At 46.2% G+C, this 21,443-nt stretch overlaps 1 protein-coding gene across 2 annotated transcripts in view; it reads right to left on the bottom strand.

Annotated features, from left to right (window-relative positions):
• PLXDC2 (plexin domain containing 2) overlaps positions 1–21,443 on the bottom strand; it is a 489,434-nt gene that overhangs the window by 227,296 nt on the left and 240,695 nt on the right. Inside the window, exon 1 of one of the 2 annotated variants that reach the window (XM_090047263.1) lies at positions 13,502–13,650. The exons of the other annotated variant lie outside the window; for it this stretch is intronic. Coding sequence (XP_089903389.1) covers positions 13,502–13,516 — 15 coding nt within the window. The 5' untranslated portion in view covers positions 13,517–13,650. Of the gene's footprint in view, positions 1–13,501; positions 13,651–21,443 lie in introns of those variants that run through there. 2 annotated transcript variants of the gene reach the window in all.

The raw sequence follows: 21,443 nt of genomic DNA, 5'->3' as shown, positions 1-21,443 counted from the left end.
GGGAAGAAGCAGGAGGAACTCGCCCTCCTCCTAGCTGTCACCAGCCCTGACATAGTAGGGATCACAGAAACGTGGTGGGACTCATCGCATGACTGGGCGGTGAGTGTCAAGGGCTATAGGCTATACAGGAGGGATAGGATAGGAAGGAAAGGTGGAGTAGCAGCACTCTACATCAAGGAGGAATATACTTCCTCGTTAATTAGCAAGGGGGTAGAGGGGGGGCACTCTGAGGTGCTCTGGGTTAGAGTAAAAGGCAGTCCAGGGGAGAGAGACTTAATGGTGGGAGTCTACTATAGACCTCCCAACCAGGGAGAAGAGCTCGACCAGGAATTCTTAGGTCAGCTCACAGAGGCAGTGAGGGCTAAGGATGTGGTCATCATGGGGGACCTGAACTTCCCAGACATCTGCTGGGAGGAGCAGTCAGCCAAGTCTGATCGCTCACGTCGGTTCTTAGCCAGAGTGCAGGACCTCCATCTAACCCAGGAGGTGCACAGTCCCACCAGGGGAGACGCCTTGTTGGACCTGGTGCTGGCCACGGGTGATGACCTGGTGAGGGGGCTGCGGGTGATGGGCCACCTGGGAGACAGTGATCATCGCTTGCTGGAATTCACCATCCAGCGTAAGGTGGCAAAGGGCTGCAGCAAGGCAACAGCCCTAGACTTTAGGAGGGCTGACTTCAACAAGCTAAGGAGGATCGTTGGGGAAGCGCTGAGGACCCAGAGGGGAAGGGAGCCAGATGTCCAAGGTGAGTGGTTGCTCCTTAAGGAGACGATCCTCCATGCCCAAAGGGAGGTAATCCCAACAAGGGTCAAAGGGAGCAGGAGGGCACATAAACCCCCATGGCTCACTAAGAGCATCCGGGAATGTCTCCTTGCTAAAAGGGAGGCATATACCCAATGGAGAGATGGGGTCATCACCAAGAAGGACTATGTTACAGTCGCCCGAGGATGTAGAGGGGCAGTCAGGAGGGCCAAGGCAGAGATGGAGATAGGACTAGCTTCCCGGATTAAGGACAATAAGAAGTCCTTCTTCAAATACATAGGGGGTAAAAAGAGGGTCCCGGGTAATATGGGGCCCCTGCAGGACATGATGGGCAACTTAGTCATCACGCCAGATGATAAAGCTAACATATTTAACGATTTCTTTGCTTCTGTCTTCCTAAGTAGGGACCAGTTCAGCCACCTCCCTGCTGGGCCCCCCTCGGGCCCCGGGAGAGACACGCCTGGGCCAGGGGGTAGCGAGGAGTTAGTTAGGGTACTTCTGGAGAGGCTGGACATGTTCAAGTCTGCTGGTCCGGACGATCTTCACCCTAGGGTTCTACAGGAACTGGCCGAGGTCATTGCGGGACCCCTGGCGTGGCTCTATGAGCACTCGTGGTGCTCTGGCGAGGTGCCGGAGGACTGGAAGAGGGCCAATGTGGTCCCTATCTTCAAAAAGGGAAAAAAAGAGGACCCAGGAAATTACAGGCCAGTTAGTCTTACCTCAATCCCGGGTAAACTCTTTGAAAAAATTATCCTGGCACACATCCAGGAGGGCCTTGTGGGGGAATGCATGCTCAGGGGCAACCAACATGGGTTCATCAGTGGCAGATCTTGTCAGACCAACCTGGTGGCCTTTTACGATCAGGTCACCGAATCATTAGACGCAGGGGTTGCTGTGGATGTAGTCTTTCTGGACTTCTGGAAGGCTTTCGACACTGTCTCTCACCCTGTCCTCATCAAAAAGCTGGGAGACTGTGGTGTCGATGCCCACACGGTCAAATGGGTCGCCAACTGGTTGGAGGGCCGCACCCAGAGGGTGGTAGTGGATGGGTTCTTCTCGACCTGGAAGGACGTGGGCAGTGGGGTTCCGCAGGGCTCGGTCCTCGGGCCCGCACTGTTCAACATCTTCATCAGTGACTTGGATGAGGGGGTAGAAAGCACCCTGTTCAAGTTTGCTGATGACACTAAGATGTGGGGGGATGTGGGTGCACTAAAAGGGTGCAATAGGCTACAAGCTGACCTTGACAGGTTGCAACGGTGGGCGGATGAGAATAGGATGGGGTTTAACACTGATAAGTGCAAGGTGTTGCACATGGGGAGGAAGAACCGGCACCACACTTACAGGTTGGGGAACTCCCCTCTTGCCAGCACGGAGACGGAAAAGGATCTTGGAGTCGTCATTGACTCCACGATGAACATGGGCCGGCAGTGTGGGGAGGCGGTCAAGAAGGCCAACCGTACCGTCATGCATCCACAGATGCATCTCGAGCAGGTCCAGGGAGGTGATCCTCCCCCTCTATGCGGCACTGGTCAGGCCGCAGCTGGAGTACTGTGTCCAGTTCTGGGCGCCACACTTCAAGAGGGACGTGGACGATATGGAAAGAGTTCAGAGGAGGGCCACTCGTATGATCAAGGGTCAGCAGGGCAGGCCTTATGAGGAGAGGCTACGGGACCTGAACCTGTTTAGCCTCCACAAGAGAAGGTTAAGGGGGGACCTTGTGGCCTGCTACAAACTGGTCAGGGGGGATCAGCAGGTATTGGGGGAGTCCCTGTTCCCCCGTGCGCTGCCAGGAGTGACCAGGAATAACGGTCACAAGCTGGCGGAGGGTAAGTTTAGATTAGATATTAGGAGGCACTACTTCACAGTCAGGGCGGCTAGGGCCTGGAACCAGCTTCCAGGGGAAGTGGTGCAGGCTCCTAGCCTGGGGATTTTTAAAAGGAAGTTAGATGAGCACCTTGCCGGGGTCATCTGACCCCGGTGCTCTTTCCTGCCAAGGCAGGGGGTCGGACTAGATGATCTACCTAGGTCCCTTCCGACTCTAGCTACTATGAAACTATAAGGCTCTGTCCTGGGACCCATCCTGTTCAACATCTTCATTAACGATGTGGACATTGGAGTCAGGAGTGGACTGGCCAAGTTCGCCGATGACACCAAACTTTGGGGCAAAGCATCCATGCCAGAAGATAGGCGGGTGATCCAGGCTGACCTGGACAAGCTCAGCAAATGGGCGGATGAGAACCTGATGGTGTTTAACACCGAAAAATGCAAGGTTCTCCACCTTGGGAGGAAAAACCTGCAGCTTCCTTATAGGCTCGGCAGTGCTACGTTGGTTAGCACTACAGAAGAAAGAGACTTGGGGGTCATCATTGACCACAAAATGAACATGAGTCTGCAATGCGATGCTGCGGCTAGTAAAGCGACCAAAATGCTGGCGTGCATCCATAGATGCTTCTCGAGCAAATCCTGGGACGTCATTCTCCCCTTGTACTCGGCCTTGGTGAGGCCGCAGCTGGAGTACTGCGTCCAGTTTTGGGCTCCACAATTCAAAAAGGATGTGGAGAAGCTTGAGAGAGTCCAGAGGAGAGCTACGCGCATGATCAGAGGTCAGGAAAACAGATCTTACGATGACAGGCTGAGACCCACGGGACTCTTTAGCCTGGAAAAGCGCAGGCTCAGGGGTGATCTGATGGCCACCTATAAGTTTATCAGGGGTGACCACCAGGCTCTGGGGGAATGTTTGTTCACCAGAGCGCCCCAAGGGATGACGAGGTCGAACGGTCACAAACTCCTGCAAGACCGTTTCAGGCTGGACATAAGGAAGAATTTCTTTACTGTCTGAGCCCCCAAGGTCTGGAACAGTCTGCCAGCGGAGGTGGTTCAAGCACCTACATTGAACACCTTCAAGAGGAAATTGGATGCTTATCTTGCTGGGATCCTATGACCCCAGCTGACTTCCTGCCCTTTGGGCAGGGGGCTGGACTCGATGATCTCCCGAGGTCCCTTCCAGCCCTAATGTCTATGAAAAAAATCTATGAAAAAAAATTAAAATGTGTCAACCCACACTAAGTACCTTCTACATGTTTTAAAGTTATTCCACTTCAAAGGGGGTTATCTTTGATCTGTTTTACCCAGGTTGTTTCGTTTCAGGGTATTGTTAGTCTGTTCCAGGGGGATAAAACACTATTTTCTTTCCTCTAGCATCCCAGGATGCACCATTTCCACCCCTCCCCAGTCCTTTGCTCCATGAACAAAACTTTCCACTCTCCTGATCTCTACTACCTAGAGGGTGTATATGGCCCCAAACCAACACCCCCTCCTGGCTCCACAGGGTGTGATCACTTTTGTCTTACCACATTTGGCTCCAGCTGGCTCTGGTTTTCTGCAGAGGAAGGGCAGCCACAGACCCGATGGTGGTTTCTCCACCTCTGAGTTACAGGCCACCCTCCCCTCTCCTTTCCCACCCTAGAGGAGGGATAGAGTCATGGCTCCTGTCCATGACTCTACTTGCTAGGCCCTCTAGTGGCAGTTCACCATTGTGCAGGTCTGTGATGGTTTTAAGCTTTAACCTACGACTGCTCTCAAGCTATTCCAACTTCATGAGTGTATAACATTCCACAGATTTAAAATGTTTCAAAGGTAACCCTAATGTTTCATAGCACCCTAATGAGATAGAAAATATTTATATTTTGGAGATCCCAGATTCACTCAGCATCTCCCCCCATGCTTGTCATTATGTGTTAAATGGATGCACAGAAAACATCAGCTTACATTGTTTTTCATCTGGAACTAAAATCACTTAACAGAATCATGTGATATGATGGACCAAAAAGAATTCAGTATCTAAAACACCTAAACTACATATATCAGAAAGCACTTTTCACAAGATATAGCCTGTTAGAGGAAAGGTAATTAAACAGCACTTAATGAGATAACTTCCTTTCTTTAAATATGCATAAGTTGTAGAACTTGTCTCATCACACTTTGATTGAGGCAACTTCAGGGTGGAGAACATTTTAAACAGTAAAGGAAATAGAATTGGACAATAATAGGTGCTTTATTTTCTTGCTGTAAATTGAACACAAGGATCTGATTTTTAACAAAATGCATTACGACTAAAATACTGCTGTGGGAACAGTAAATTCACAGACAAAGCATATTTGTAAATTAACTGATTGTATGGCTTGCATATATCTGGAAAAATTCATGCAGAACGTGCAATTAGATGGCAGTTGTTTCCTTCTAGTCTTTCTCCTCTCTCTATAATTCAGTAAAATATCATAAAACAAAATTAATGAAAACTGAGTTAAGAAATGAATCTAAAGGAAATTATGTACTAAAGTCATTTTTCAGGAAGACACTAGTGATGGTAGAAGTTTCAGAAATAGGGAATGAGCAAAAATATGGTAATGACATTTTGAAATAACGGCAATTATAATATTTCCCTGGTGAGATAAGTGTCTTCACTTTATTTAATGGTGAAAAAGGACTGCTATCAAACTGCTGGGGAGGCAGTTAGGTCTAACACACATGATAAATAGGAGTCACAGGCTTGCTACAGACTTGTGACTGTATTCATGTTACTCACAACTTATGTCTGAACTTACCCATTTTTAAAACGCAGGTAAATAATGACTACCTACCACTATGTAAAATAATTCCAGTTTTGTGGATGGAATGCCCTATAAGAATATGGTCATTATACTACTGTGAAGATTATCATCCAAGTAAAATCAGCAACAGAAATAAGGGGAGAAGAGAAGATAGAGACAATTAACATGATGCTAGCAACAATGGCACTGAAAAAACATTTAGATTGCTTCCATATCCATACCTATCCAGCTACCAGAGTTGGTGAAAGATGATTACACAGGACAGGGAAACAGTTTAGTTCTGGGTTGCAGGTTCTTCTTCTGATGTATGAATGTTTTAAATACTTCATTTAAATTAGATTCAAGAAGCACTGGAGGAATTCATACCAGGTTTGGGAATGTCAGGAATACAATCTCAGTGAGGCAACCACTAGGAAAAGGAGGTAAGAAGTCAGTGGGTTTTACACCTCCATGCTGAGAAAGAGTCCAAAGGAACATGGATATAGAATGTACACCAAGAAAGTGAAGGGTGACTCTTGGAAACAAGTGCAGCGATGTCTCTATAGGAATCCCATTCTATGAAATGGAGAAAGCTGCTATTTCAGAAATCATGTGGATTATAATACCCCCCACCCCCGCAAACATACAGCCAAAAGTAGATCTAGGGAAGGTGTGGCAGTTTGGTTCCACTCTCTTTCCACAGCCGCGTGTACTATTGTCCCTGGTTGATCTAGGTGAAGGGGGACCCCCAGATCTGTTCCTGCCCCACGCAAGGGTTGTGGTTGCATGGGTGCCAGGCTCTACAGGGAACAGTAGTGACAGTGGGCAGGTTTCCTCTTCCTGCAACGGTCATGTTTTTCTGCAGTCAAAAATTAAACATAACAAGAATTATAGTATAACAATTAAATGTGTTCAAGGTATGAATTGAACACATTTTATTGATATACTTATAATTCTAAAGCAATTTGGAAGCTTACTATTATAATAAAATCCATTCTAAATACCTATAAATGTTGTTTTATTTGAGTTTGTCATGAAAAATTAGAGCTTCCCCTGCCCCCTTTGCTCAAGAAGATGTGGTTCCAGCTATGGCTGCCCCCCCCCCCCACACGGCTTCACAGCACTGAGCAGCCCTGATATGCTGGTGCCCTGTCTCTGCCTATGATATTGCCCCTCGCTACCAAGCCACAGCCCACTGCAGCCTTGCCATTGCCCCTCACTCCTGACCTACTACCCCTGGCCCTGCTGATGCCCCTCATTCTCAATCCCCAGCTCCCTAGCCCACCCCTTACTCCTAAGCTTCAGCCCTCTGGCCCTGCTGGTGCTCCTTACTCCTAAACTTCAGCCCCCCAGCCCTGATGGTGACCCTCACTCCTGACCCAGATCCCCCTGGCCCTGCCAGCACACCTCATTCCTGACCCACAGCTTCCCAGCCCTTCTGGAACCCCTCACCCCAACCTGCTGCCCCCACCCCCAGCATGCGAGTAAAGGAATGTGCATGTGGGGAATGGAATGGGTGTGTGTGTGGGCGTGTGGGGAATGGGGTGTGTGTGGGCACAGGGGAGTCGGGGCGAGACACAGGCAACACATACAGGGCAGGGGGAGACGTGCTTCCCTAGATTTCTGCACTCTGTGGAGCATGGGGCTGCAGTGGGGCCAGACCAGCTCCTGGTAGGAGCCACCTCTGCAGCTCAGTGTGTGGAAGCCAAGTCAGGAGGGGAGCACTGTGCCACCACAGCCACCAAGGTGCGGTGCCTCCTGTCCATCCAGCAGCAGCCGGGGACACACCTCCGTGCCACTGCAACTGTAGCTATGGCAGGGCAGTGGTCCCTCCTGTGCATGAATCCTCTATCCATAATGACACAAGGGAGGGGGTTCAAGTAATGGACGTCCAGATAAGTACCGATATCTTGACAGAGAGCTGATGAGACAGAAAACCTGAGGTGACTAAGGGAGAGCTCAGGTGTCTTTATGGGAATGCCAGAAGCATGGGAAATAAACAGGAGGAACTGGCACGCCTCCTGGTTGACAAGGATTTCAATCTGGTTGGGCTGATGGGTGACACACAATTGGGCAGTGAATACTGAGGGCTAAAGGCTTTACAGGAAGGGTTGGGGAAAAAGGGAAGAGATGTGGCCCTTTATGTGAAAGAGTGGTGGTACCGCTCCTTGCAATCACATTTGACAGCAGGGAAGGATCCGTTGAGACCTTCTGGGTCAGGATACAAAGGGGATCAGGAGAGGGAAACCTGATGGTAGGAGTCTACTACAGGCCACTCTCCCAATATGAGGAGAATGATCAGACATTCTCTGGAGAACTAATTGAGGCAGCTAGCACTACAGCCACGAGTGTCATGGGTGACTTCAACTACCCTGACATCTGTTGGGAGGATCACTCAGCCACCTCCAGCAGGCCAGCCAACTTCTTGGCAACAACAGATGATCTGTTCCTGACACAGACTGTGAAAGGGCCTACTAGGGGTAAGGTCACTCTGGATCTAGTGCTGACCAAAGGGGAGGACATCATAGGCAGCCTGAGGGTTGGTGGTACTCTGGGCGACAGAGATCATGACCTCATAAGGTTCACCATCCACCATAAGACTGGGGAATCAGTCAGCAGAACAGAAGTCCTAGATTTCAGGGAAGTAGATTTTGGCAAACTCAAGAATCTAGTTGGAAAGGCCCTCTGCAACCAGCAACTGGACAATTTGTGGGTTCAAGAACTCCTGAGGAGTTTTAGTTTGTTGCCCTACAACCATGGAACAAAGCACCGGGCTCTGTGCAGCTCAGGGGCTCTGCAGGAAGCACATGCAGGCAGCCTAGCAGCAACCCAGGAAGGCAGGCTCTGCCCAAGGAAAAGAAAGAAACAGCATTCCCTCTCTCCCAACCCCCACCCCCAGAACCTGCCTGCTTGAGCAGTGCAGGGGCCTGGTGCTTCCATCTGCAGCTCTGGTGCCCCACGGGACCGCCCGAGCCAAGTGCCTGCAGGTGGGTGCAGCCGGGGGGGGGGGGGGGGGGGCGGTACTGCTGCTGCACAGGGAAGCATCAGCTTCCCTCCCCTTTCTTCCATCGGAAAGGCAGGTAAGTGCATAGGTGTGTGCACGAAATGGGGGTTTACTTGGCCCTAAACTGAAGTGGTGTTTTTAAAAACCTGCTGCTTCAATTTATGGCCTCTGTTTTGTCTATACATGCCCTATGACTACAAGGACGGTCAACCATTGGAAAAGGCTACCAAGAGAAACTGAAAAATCGCCATTCTTTGAAATTTTCAAGTGTGGGTTGTACAGACAGTTGATGCAGATGCTTTAGTCAGGGATAATCCTATCTTGAGCAGGGGGCTGTACTACATGAGCTTGTGAAGTCCCTTCCAGCCTTACTTTCCTATGATCATATATCAGTAATATTACTCTGTACATCTGTATAATCATACCACTAAGGGACTTTGAATATTATTTACTTAGAACCAGCATCTCAAAAAAGCTAAATGACTAATTATAGTAGATAAGCTATATGCTACCTACTGTTTGAAAGTCTTGTACACAGCACAGATAACTGCTTATTTAGTGAAACTGTATTCTTATGAGTGCTTTTCACATGCTAACAGTATAGATTAATGTCAGAGGCTGTTTGTATCACAGATGAGCCCTTTGCAATTCACGTTCTATACAAACAGTAGTTGTTGTTCACAAATTTCTCTATCAAGGACATTTCCAAGTTACAAAAAAGCCTTAACCCATTTAGAGTGACAAAGCTGTACTCTGATTTATGCACATTTTTTTTTACGTTGGACCCAGAAAGCCTTGGGGGGGAAAAAAAATCAATACCAGGTGTAGGGAGTGTGAGGAACACATCCCCAGGGAACAACTAGTAACACACTGAAAATAGCCTGCAAGAGCTATCCCTGATTACACAGGCATGACAAAACATCTGTTTTGAACAGTTAAAACAGTGCCTACTTTACAAATAAAAGACTGTAAAGTTCAGGAAGCCCTGAGCAAGTACTATTATTAGCACAATTAATGCTGTAATTCAAAAAAGGAGCAACTTAATAGTTTCTAAAGGTTTAATTCTCCAGATACGATGTCAAGATGCGCAAATAATAAGATCTGGAACCAAAAGCCACAAAACCAGATCTGAATATGCAGATTCAAATCTGAGCCCTTCACATAGTTACAGCTATTCATATTAAAGGCTCATATTCAGGTTTAATGTAAAGAACTATATTTAAAAACTGGCTGTCATACATGTTAATTAGTTATTTAACTATAATGGCTTTCTTGTTTTACCTGTTATGGGCAAAAACCTATTGGTGTTACTTTTGCCTTGAAATGCTGAATATAGAACCATTTGCATTTTAAAGTAATCCAGTCTGTTCCTCAGATCATAAAATAATTGATTTAATTATTCATCTATAACATGTGGATGTTTTCTCTAGCATTGAATACTCCTAGTCTGGATCATTCCACAATCTCCTTTGTAAGATTTTTTTCCCCCTTGTCTAACTCTATATAAGGTTACAAAGGTTTTCTAAATATTAAACTAAGTTTTTCTTGCTGTGGTTGAAGCCATTAATTTGTCCTTGATGATTAATGATAAGTTGTCCAGACTTATATATTATATCCCCCTGCACATCTACATGGAACAATTTTCTCCAACTCTAAGGCTACAAACAGAAGTTGCCTTTATCCCAATAAAAAACATTTTATCCTAAGACAAAAGTACAATTGTTTCAGACATTCATGTCCGTTGTCCTGGGACAAAGTCTAAAAGGTTCATGGGATAAGAAGTGGTAATTGCGTCCTGATACATCACAAAGTGTAACTGAATGATTGCTTTGGGGTCGAAATCCTATCGGTTTACTAAACCACCTGAAAAAATTCCAACGGCAGGGCTAGCCCAAGAGTGACAGTTATGAACTCAGCCATATGTACATACAGGGCTTTACAAATCAGTTGTAACACCTTGAATTCCAAGGAGGCTTTCACACCCTGCACTGTGCTATCTGAATGCATCACAGCTTCCATAATGCAGGGTCATGAATGTTTGCAGATAACCTGGATGTGAAGACTCCAAAAAATCTATTTACCCAACAAGCCATTCACTCAGCATACCACAAAGAGTCACTTGCAGCCACTGTCTTTTAAAGATATGAAGCCACCTGAAGAAGAGAGCTTCCCCCACCCTGGTCACTATGCTGCCTCTTGTCACCTTATTTGGACGTCATCTTGTGGTCTCTTTAGATTGAGTCCATATATATCAGCAGTCGCAGATCACACTTTAATGTTTACTACCGTATAACCTCATGAATCTAGCATGCTCAGGACCGAGCATCTGCTGGAAATTTGAAAACTCTGAATTTTTTTGAAACTGGAGCAGCGGCCAGCCTCAGAGCAGGGCAGCAGTGGCCAGTCCTGGAGCAGCAGCCGCACGCGGAGTGGCGACACAGGGTGGCGGATGGCAGCAGCAGCCACCACATACAAGCTTCCCCCTCTGCTGCTCTGGGACCGGCCACTGCTACACACCGATCTAGGGTAGTTTTAAAAAGTGCTGGATTTTTCAGAATTCCAGATATTTGATATCTGGATTTATGAGGTTATTTAAAAACAACCACTTTCTTCAGATAACAAATCCAATATGCAAACACAGAAACTGGTTCTACTTGATATTTTGCTTGAGACCCACAAGGGAAAAAACGTATCAGGAAACAGCAATTCTCTTCTTTCTCTTGGTTAGAACTAATCCAAGGCACTGTACCATTTTTCCTATCATACATAAAAACACATGTGGCAATTTAAATATTCACTGGCACTTCCCATGAGAATTGATTCTGGCATCCTGGCTTAATTCCAATTAGTATAATTAGTATGTTGTTCTCTCCATTGCCAGAGAATACTTGCAGTAAACAAATAAGTGGATTTACTGTTTAAAATTTACATCACCTAACAGCCTGCAAAATGAAGTTCAATCCACCTGCAACAAGCAGCACTGTTCTGATCAACATGCAGAGCCTCACAAGCCTTTTTAAGGGGAACCTTTGAAATCTCTAGCCAGATGTAAAACATGACAGCAACAGCTCCGCCATTTAACTGTGGTCTGTCAACACCAACATTTCTCCTTAGAAATTTCAATGGGGGGAGGGGAGCTCTCTCCCTTTCCTTTTTTAAAAACTGTCGCTGTGTAAAATAGATGTCACTTTCCCCTTGGGGAGAGAGATGCATTTCTGTGATCAGTGAGCTAGTCTTGCATATACATTTTTGCCAATGTAGACTTTCCCTTCAAGTATGTGAGCAACTTACAAACATATAAACCAGAGAAAACACCAAATGTAAAAGAAACTGTGCGAGTTTACCTTTATTACAGACAATGTATGCATGCAGCTGCACACACACCTGCACCCCGCCCCCGCCCTTCCCTTTTCCCAAGATCTAATGACAGAAGAGCTTTAAAACATTGAGCTTTCTCAGTTTAACAGGCAAAGACTCCAAGAGTAGCTGTGTTGCCTCTGGTGGTCACCCTGCTCTTGTTGTGCCTTGAGTAGCTCTTTGATGTGTTGATCAGTGACTGAACACAGCTCTCAAAGACACTCTCATGGACCCAAAGGGACAACCTTCCATCTTCAGCTCCCTCTGTGCAAAGATGAAGTTTATTTCCTACCTATGGGGACTTTTTACCATCTTGTACCATCTACACTTTCCCCAGAGCCTGACGAAGGGACTTTGATCCTGAAAGCTTGCAGAAAAGCTTGGACCTTGCATCTCGAGCAGGTCCAAGGAGGTGATCCTCCCCCTCTATGCGGCACTGGTCAGGCCGCAGCTGGAGTACTGTGTCCAGTTCTGGGCGCCACACTTCAAGAGGGATGTCGACAGCATGGAGAGGGTCCAGAGGAGGGCCACTCATATGATCAGGGGACAGCAGGGCAGGCCTTATGAGGAGAGGCTATGGGACCTGAACCTGTTCAGCCTCCAAAAGAGAAAGCTGAGGGGGGATCTTGTGGCCCGTTATAAACTAGTCAGGGGGGGATCAGCAGGCATTGGGGAAGTCACTGTTTCCCTGAGCACTGCCAGGAGTGACCAAGAATAATGGTCACAAGCTGGCAGAGGATAGTTTTAGGTTAGATATCAGGAAGTGCTACTTCACGGTCAGGGCGGCTAGGGTCTGGAACCAACTTCCAAGAGAAGTGGTGCAGGCTCCTAACCCTGGGGGTGTTTAAGAGGAGGTTAGATGCACATCTTGCTGGGGTCGTTTGACCCCAGTATTCTTTCCTGCTATGGTAGGGGGTCAGACTAGATGATCTGCTCAGGTCCCTTCCGACCCTAGAAACTATGAAACTATAAAAGGACAGTCTTCTTGCCATTTTCCATTTAGTTTAATAAAAAGTATCATTTTGGAACCAAGAGTTCTAGTTTTTTGTACATCTTTTAGTCACTTAAGCACTCTCCCCTTCTCCTCACTCTCCATGACGTCATGTAAATAAGAACTTGGATTCCAAGAGCAGCCGCCCTTTCCACGGATGAGATCTCATCCACTCCTAAGCTTCAGTCTCATTACTCAGAGGCTTACATAGCTCCAATCACTCCTTACAGCACACCCATGCATCGCAGATGTCACTGCACAATTACTCCCTTGCTGGGGCCTCAGTCCTTTGGGACTTTGCAAGCTTTCAGCCCTGGGCCACTGATTTGGGTGCAGCTCTCACACCTCACCCCTTAGTTGCGAGTACCTTTGGGCCCCTGGCACCTGTCTTTGCCCCACCTGAGCTGCCGGGTCCCTGGCCCTAGTTTCTGCCTCTCTCAGGCTGCTGGGCCCCTAACTCTATTCTTTGCCCTTCCTGGGCAGCTGGGCTCCTGGTCCTGTCTGGCTTTCACCCTTAACAGGCTTCAGCCTCTTTCACCAAGCTCCAGTCCTCTGGCTAGCCCTGCTCTGAGCCCACCCCTGGCCAGGTTCAAAACCTCCTCCTTCCCCTGACAGTCCCAAACACAAACTACCAGTGAGAAAATAAACTCCCAACTCAACATATCACATCCTGTTTTGGGGAGAAAAATGTATGTTGTCTCTTTAACTCACCCCAAGCTGGGCTAGGCAAGGCAGTCCCCAGCCAGCAGCAGAAGTGGTCAATCTAGAAGGAAAATTAAGTCTGTCCAGACAACTCACCCCTTGGCTTCTCATTGCCTGGCTCCTGAAGTCCAGTCGCCTGCCAGGATTTCACAGCGATGTCTATCTCTTTTCCCATTCCTTGTGAGAGGGCTACATTCCTTGGCAAGGTTTCTTTCCATACCTATGCAGCACTCTTCTTTCCCCTCCTCTGCCACCTCCCTGCTTTCTGAGCAAGCGCTCATCTGTCTTCACATCACCTGTGCACAATTATTTCCTGCCCTCCAGGTGACAGTCTTTCTAATTATGGACTAATGGGCAGCTCCCTGTCGCCTGCTTCCTAGCTAGCATGTCTTATCTTGCTTGCTTGCTCACCCTGGAGCCATTACAATGAGTCTGCCCGGTTCCTAACAGGCATCTCCTGCTCCCTGTTTCATTCAGGTTCTGCAAAACACCATTTAGCCCTCTTTCATCTTGCCTCTTCCTGTTTCCTACTGTTTTTACATTCCAGAGGTTTTTATATTCATAGGTTGAAAGTTGAATTTGTTACTCACTTATTGGCTTTTCATGGTCTCTAGAACCGAAAAAAAAAGGCAGTGTGTGGGCAGGGGATGTCTACAAAGCACAATGCCATGCTGTAAAAGAGATACCCAATTTACCCTGAAGGAGGCATCTTGGGTACCAGTTGCAATATAGCCAGGTAAGGACAGATTTTTCTCAGGGCTAATTAGCTCAGTTTCTCAGCACAAGGTAGCCCAGGGAAAATGCCTCACTGACCTATGCTGTTTTGGTAAATGAGCTAATTTATTCCGAGCTAGCTTGGGTGTCTCTACAGAACACTGCATTGTGCTTTTTAGGCATAAAGGTTTCCCTTGCTTTATGCCGTACATGTGTTCCTAGAAAATGGCACATAACTCAAATTCACATAAAGGCAACCCACTTTACAATGTAACAAATAGGGATAAATTCCAAAACATCGACTGTACTGACCCCCAGACCTATTTCTACCACTGTTACAAGACAATTTTGGTACTCACCAACAGTAGACAGTACACATGCACACAGCACTATCATAATGGGGATGGCAACTACAGAAAACTGTCGCAGTCAATGAGTGAGGAGCACAGCTCCACACAGGAGACTATATTTTGCATCTCCAAAATATAGCACACCCAAAATGTACAAGTCATTCCATGCTATAAAGTGTGTTTCGTGTTGCTGTGCATCTTTTTGGCTGTAAATCATGGTCATGTTTTTGCACTGCAAAAAGCAGCTGACTGTGGGCTTGCACCACACCAATCATATACAAGTGAATTTACTTCGCATATAATTAATTTTTGGTATAAAAAGGGTCATCGCATAAAAATGAATTTGCACATACAGAACCCACATAAAATGAGGGAAACCTGTACCCAGAAACCAAGAATTGGTCTGGGGCTGCCCAACAGAGAAAAGGCCAAGGCACCCAGGGGCTTCACATAAGCTAGGAAGGTACTAAAGCCTGTCACACATCTCTAAAGCAGGGTGGAAACTGCCACAGAAACAGATTACTATTACATTCAGTGGCAGAGCATTGGCAGCACTCTCATCTCCCCTCCCATATTATAGGGTATCCTTAGTATTCACATATTGCTCCTTGTAGTGGTAGGTGAGGGTGTGACTTGGCATATATTCCTATTAGCAGTAGCTCTTTCAAGCCGATTGGGGCTTCATTTAGAACTGCACAGGGAACTCTGCTTTAATGATTACCCACACGTGCTGAACTTCTAGAACAGCTAATGTAACATTTCATGGATTTATTAGGACTTAGTGGAAACTGTGAAGCAATCAACTGTAAAACATGCATTGCTGACATTAAGCTGATACAGGTTGGAACATGCTTTAGATAAAGCACTAGCATCTCACCTGTGGGGATGAAAACTAATCTGAAGTTTCAAAGTTTCCTATGCTGTGCTAAATGCATTCACTAGCAGTCCCTAGAAAAGCTATGGCATTTGATTTAGCCCAGAAGCAATATGTTTTTCACACAGCAGAGCCATGTCCTATATGTAGTAGAGTCACTGACAGATGATGTATATTTCAAATAGTGACTCAACACCTATTTGCAAAATTTTAGCTTATTAGGTGGTTCAATAGCTATGGGGCGAAGTGGACACGCCGGAGGGCAGGGAGCAGCTGCAAGCAGACCTGGACAGGTTAGACAAGTGGGCAGAAAACAACAGAATGCAGTTCAACAAGGAGAAATGCAAAGTGCTGCATCTAGGGAGGAAAAATGTCCAGCACACCTACAGCCCAGGAAATGACCTGCTGGGTGGCACGGAAGTGGAAAGGGATCTTGGAGTCCTAGTGGGCTCCAAGATGAACATGAGTCGGCAGTGTGACGAAACCATCAGAAAAGCCAATGGCACTTTATCGTGCATCAGCAGATGCATGACAAATAGGTCCAAGGAGGTGATACTTCCCCTCTATTGGGCGCTGGTCAGACCGCAGCTGGAGTACTGCGTGCAATTCTGGGCGCCGCACTTCACGAAGGATGCGGATAATCTGGAGAGGGTCCAGAGAAGGGCCACTCGTATGGTTAAGGGCCTGCAGGCCAAGCCCTACAAGGAGAGACTAGAGAAACTGGACCTTTTCAGCCTCCGCAAGAGAAGGTTGAGAGGCGACCTGGTGGCTGCCTATAAGTTCATCAGGGGGGCACAGAAGGGAATTGGTGAGTATTTATTCACCAAGGCCCCCCCGGGGGTTACAAGAAATAATGGCCACAAGCTAGAAGAGAGCAGATTTAGACTGGATATTAGGAGGAACTTCTTCACAGTTCGAGTGGCCAAGGTCTGGAACGGGCTCCCAAGGGAGGTGGTGCTCTCCCCTACCCTGGGGGTCTTCAAGCGAAGGCTAGATGTGTATCTAGCTGGGGTAATGTAGGCCCAGCACTCTTTCCTGCTTATGCAGGGGGTCGGACTCGATGATCTATTGAGGTCCCTTCCGACCCTAGCATCTATGAATCTATGAATCTATGAATACCCATCAGCAATTATAATTTATCAAGAAGATTATCATGTACCCTCAATTTATTCTGAATCCAGTTTTTTGGGTAAACCCATCAGATTATAGGGGGAAGAGCTGGACCAGGAATTCTCTGGTCAGCTTGTGGAGGCAGTCAAGTCAAGGGACATGGTCATCATGGGTGACCTAAACTATCCGGATATCTGCTGGGCAGAGTAGTCAGCCAGATTTGACCGCTCACATAGGTTCCTAGCCAAATTACAGGACCTCCATCTAACCCAGGAGGTACACAGTCCCACCAGGGGAAATGCCATGTTGGACCTGGTCCTGGCAACAGGAAATGACCTGGTGAGGGGGCTGCAGGTGCTCAACCACCTGGACGATAGCAATCATTGCCTACTGGAATTCACCATCCAGTGCAGGGTGTCAAAGGCCTGCAGCAAGGCAGCAGCACTGGACTTCAGGAAGGTGGATTTCAATGAGGTAAGGAAACTAATCAGGGAGGTACTGAGATCCCTGAGGGGAGGGGAGGGGAGGGGAGGGGAGTTGGGAGTCCAAGAGGAGAGTTCGTTCCTTAAGGAGACGATCCTCCAAGCCAGTAACAATCCCCACGCGGATCAAACGGAGCAAGACTGCTCAAAAGGCCCCAAGGCTCACCAAAAGCATCCAGGAACGTCTCAACACAAAAAGGAGGCATAGACCCAATGGGAGGGAGGGGGCCTCACCAAGGAGGAGTATACCTCCATTGCTCGAGATTGTAGGGGGGCTGTTAGGAAGGCTAAGGCAAAGATGTAACTGGGACTAATGACCTGGATCAAGCATAACAAGAAGTCCTTTTTTAAATACACAGGGGGTAAAAAGAAGGTACCAAGCAGCATGGGGCCTTTGCAGGACATGCTTGGTAATCTGGTGGTAGCACCAGGCAACAAAGCAAATCTCTTTAACAGTTTCTTCTTTTCCATTTTTCTGAGCAGGGACAGGGACATCCCCCCACTGGGAATCTGGACGGACCCAGGGGAGGTGCAGCCAGGCCCAGGGTCAGTGAGGACCTAGTCAGAGAACTTCTGGAGGGACTAGATGTGTTCATATCAGCAGGTCCCGATGATCTCTACCCCAGAGTGCTGGGGGAACTGGCAGAGGTCATTGTGGGACCCCTGGCAGAGCTTTACAAGCACTCATGGTGCTCTGGCATGGTGCCAGAAGACTGGAAAAGGGCCAATGGTGCTCCCCATTTTCAAAAAAAGGGAGGAAAGAGGACCCAGGAAACTATAGGCCTGTTAGTCTTACCTTGGTCCTGGGGAAACTCTTTGAGAAAATTATCCAGGAGCACATCTGCAAGGGACCAGGAGGGGAGATTATGCTTACAGGCAATCATTATGGGTTCATCAGAGGCAGGTCCTGTCAGACCAACCTGGTTGCCTTCTATGGCCAGGTCAAAAAAGCCCTGGACACAGGTTGTGCGGTGGATGTAGTCTTTCTGGACTTTAGGAAGGTCTTCAACACTGTCTCTCACCCCATCCTCATTAAAAAATTAGGCGACTGTGGAGTCGACGCCTACACAATCAGATGGGTTGCACATTGGCTGGAGGGCTGCACCCAGAGAGTGGTGGTGGACGGGTCATTTTCAACCTGGAAGGACATGGGCAGTGGGGTTCCCTAGGGCTTGGTCCTTGGGCCCCCACTGTTCAATATCTTCATCGACGACTTGGATGAGAGGGTGAAAAGCACCTTGTTCAAGTTTGCAGATGACACTAAGATGTGGGGAGAAGTGAGCATGCTAGAAGAGAGGGACAGGTTACAACTAGATCTGGACAGGTTACAGAGGTGGGTGGATGAGAATAGGATGGGTTTTAATACGGACAGTTGCAAGGTATTGCACCCGGGGAGTAAAAACCAGCCACATACCTACAGGCTGGGGAACTCCCCTCTTGTCAGCACAGAGGCAGAAACGGATCTTGGAGTCACTATTGATCCCAAGATGAACATGGGTCACCAATGTGGGGACACAGTTAGGAAAGCTAACCACACCTTGTCATGCATCCATAGATGCATCACGAGCAGTTACAAGGAAGTGATCCTCCCCCTCTATGCAACGTTGGTCAGGTCGCAGTTGGAGCCCTGCATCCCGTTCTGGGCGCCGCACTTCAGGAGGAATGTGGGAATCAAGAGGGTCCAGAGGAGGGCCACTCGCATGATCAGGGAGCAGCAGGGTAGGCCCTATGAGGAAAGACTATGGGACCTGAACCTGTTCAGCCCACACAAAAGAAGACTGAGAGGGGATCTGGTAGCCACCTATAAACTTGCCAAGGGGGGACCAGCAGGCAATGGGAGAGTCCCTGTTCCCCAGAGCATACTGGGAGTTACAAGGAATAACGGCCATAAGCTGACTGAGAGTAGGTTCAGTCTAGACCTCAGGAGGCACCCTTCACAGTCAGGGCAGCTAGGAGCTGGAAACTACTTCCAACAGAAGTGGTGCTTGCTCCTATCCTGGGGGTCTTCAAAAGGAGGCTAGATAATCACCTAGCTGGGGTCATTTGACCCCAGCATTCTTTCCTGCTCATTGCAGGGGGTTGGACTTGTTGACCTGCTTAGGTCCCTTCCAACCCTATCAACTGTGAAACTATAGGCAATTTTTCTTCAGCACAGAAAAATGTAACAAAATACCTGAAATGTAGATGCTTGCTGTGTGCTTTTTGCAGTAGCTTTAAAGGGTTAATCACATCACTAGGCATGTATATGGATTAACTAGAAAATACTATGTAAATTGTTTGCAACACATACTGTTAAATGCCAGCCAATTTAAATAGTTTGTTTTCATTTAGCCCATGGGCCTATTTGGTGATGTAATTGCCCCTTAAAGTACTAAACTAATATATAAGATTATGCAAAGTATATAGCTAATATCCAGAATTCCAAAATTACTTCAAGGTCTTCCTGGACTGAAGATCCGGGGGGGGGGGGGGGGCGGGGGTTGATAACTGAAATGATTCAACTGTTGTTATGATCTCTATTACTTTTGGAAAACCTTTGTTTTGGCAGGTATTTGGTTACAGAAATCAAAGTGTACATTTTTAAAATTATTCTCCCGTACATACTTCTAAGTGCCAGTACCCCCGCAGGAATACTAAAGAAAAAGTTCTGTAGACATTTTATCAAATGACTCTGGTAATAAGCAGCTTTCAAGGACATGTTTTATAGAAACATTTCCTTATCTGATCTTACAGTGATGCTCCAAAAACATCCCTTGAGAGCCACCTAATGTAAGTGCACAGTAGTAAGACACAATATGTAATCTAGTCATTTAATGAAGCGCTTGCAGGTTAGACAGGCACTTCAAAGACACACAATGTATATAATATCAGGCATTGTGAAAGTATTCAGAAAACTACTCTACATTCTTACACATTTTTGGAAGGCTCTGAGCACTGTGCAGTTATTCCACCAGGATAGAAGTGACAATTCCTTTTTTTAATGCCTGGTACAAAAACTCTGAAGGCCTCTAAGCTACTGTGATTTATGTTACTGGACTGCTCTAGGCCCAAGTCAGCCCAAGGCTACAGGCATAAATAAGTGTCTTAAAACTCCTACCCCTGTGCACTCTGGTCTTAGCTGAGGACCAGGGCTAGTATCAATAAAGCAGACTATTAAGACTTGCCTCAGGTTAAATATTCTTAAAATTATATACATAAAAATAGCTATTTCTGACTATACTTTAAAATGATATCTCAGCTTCTCTGTAATTTCTAATGCTATGCTGTTTTTACCAAATCTCTCTACTTTGTATCATTCCACTTTTAAAATTGTATTTGCTTTTTATCTCTTAGCTCAGATAAAGACAGTCCACCAGACGATTAAATTGTACACTTACAGGGGTTCTATTGGAAATTTCAACTACAATAATTAAGATATGGAAGAAGGAATGAAGGGAAAGATAAAGTTCTGTAGAGAAGTTATGTTGCCCAAATAATTTTACATGTAGATGGCTCCCAAGAAAAGTATTAGTTAAATGTTTCAGTGTTTTTGCTCTTTGGATTCTGAAATCCTATGTATATTGTGAACTCTGTATAGAGGCAGACACATAAATGCTTATTCCTTTAACAATTTAAGGCAGTAAAAGAATGTAAAGTAGAGTTATTACAAATAATTAATCCAACAGAGTACAGCCAGTGTGTACAGTTATCAATAATATTCCCTACTGGTATTATTATAAGACATACCCATGATCTCTTATTTAGATGTACAGTGATAGATAGTTGAATACCCTTCAAACAAAATGTTTGGTTTTTTTAGAGAGCAGTTTTCTATACACAATAAACTTGTAGTATACACAACCACACAATGTAATGTTGTATATGTTCAAAACACTATACAAAATGTATCTTTATTGTAATTAATAAATATTTCCATAGGAGACATTTTTATTTATGACACTTATATTTCCAGGGCTAGGAAGAAATCATCCTGATTGCCATCAAAAGATTGCTTTAATAAAATAAAAAACAATAGTCTTTGCAAATATTATAGGGGTAAGAATGCTGGCCAAAAATAAAATTTTCAAATAAAGATCTTGTAAAACAGACATATTCAAGAGTATGCCAATCATTTCTGAAGTCATAGTATCTTATATTATCATTCCTAATTGAAAAGTTATTAAAAGTGATGTATTCATGCATGCTCATTTACATTTTATACTATACACTGCTGAAACACTGTTGGTTTTTTAGGATCCATACCAGTAGTGTTTTACGCAAAGGTTACTTTACACAGTGTTACTTTTGTGACCCCCTACAAAACTGAACTGAAAAGGAGTATTTGCCTTATGTATGTGAGGTAATGCAGTACTAGACATGATTACTTAAGGTCGCTCTCAATTCTCAGATTTATAAATATACAAGTTTTGTAAGGAAAAAAAAAGTCCTGTGCACTTTAGGACAAGTTGTTCATAAAATCTTGACTAAACACATTTTCATTCTCTACTCTAAGCCATAGTGAGATGCAG

This window comes from Crocodylus siamensis, chromosome 5 (assembly GCF_052110815.1).
Source record: "Crocodylus siamensis isolate JL-2025a chromosome 5, ASM5211081v1, whole genome shotgun sequence".
Lineage (NCBI taxonomy): Eukaryota > Metazoa > Chordata > Crocodylia > Crocodylidae > Crocodylus > Crocodylus siamensis.
The sequence above is the reverse complement of the archived record's forward strand: the minus strand, read 5'-3'. Positions and strand labels throughout refer to the sequence as shown.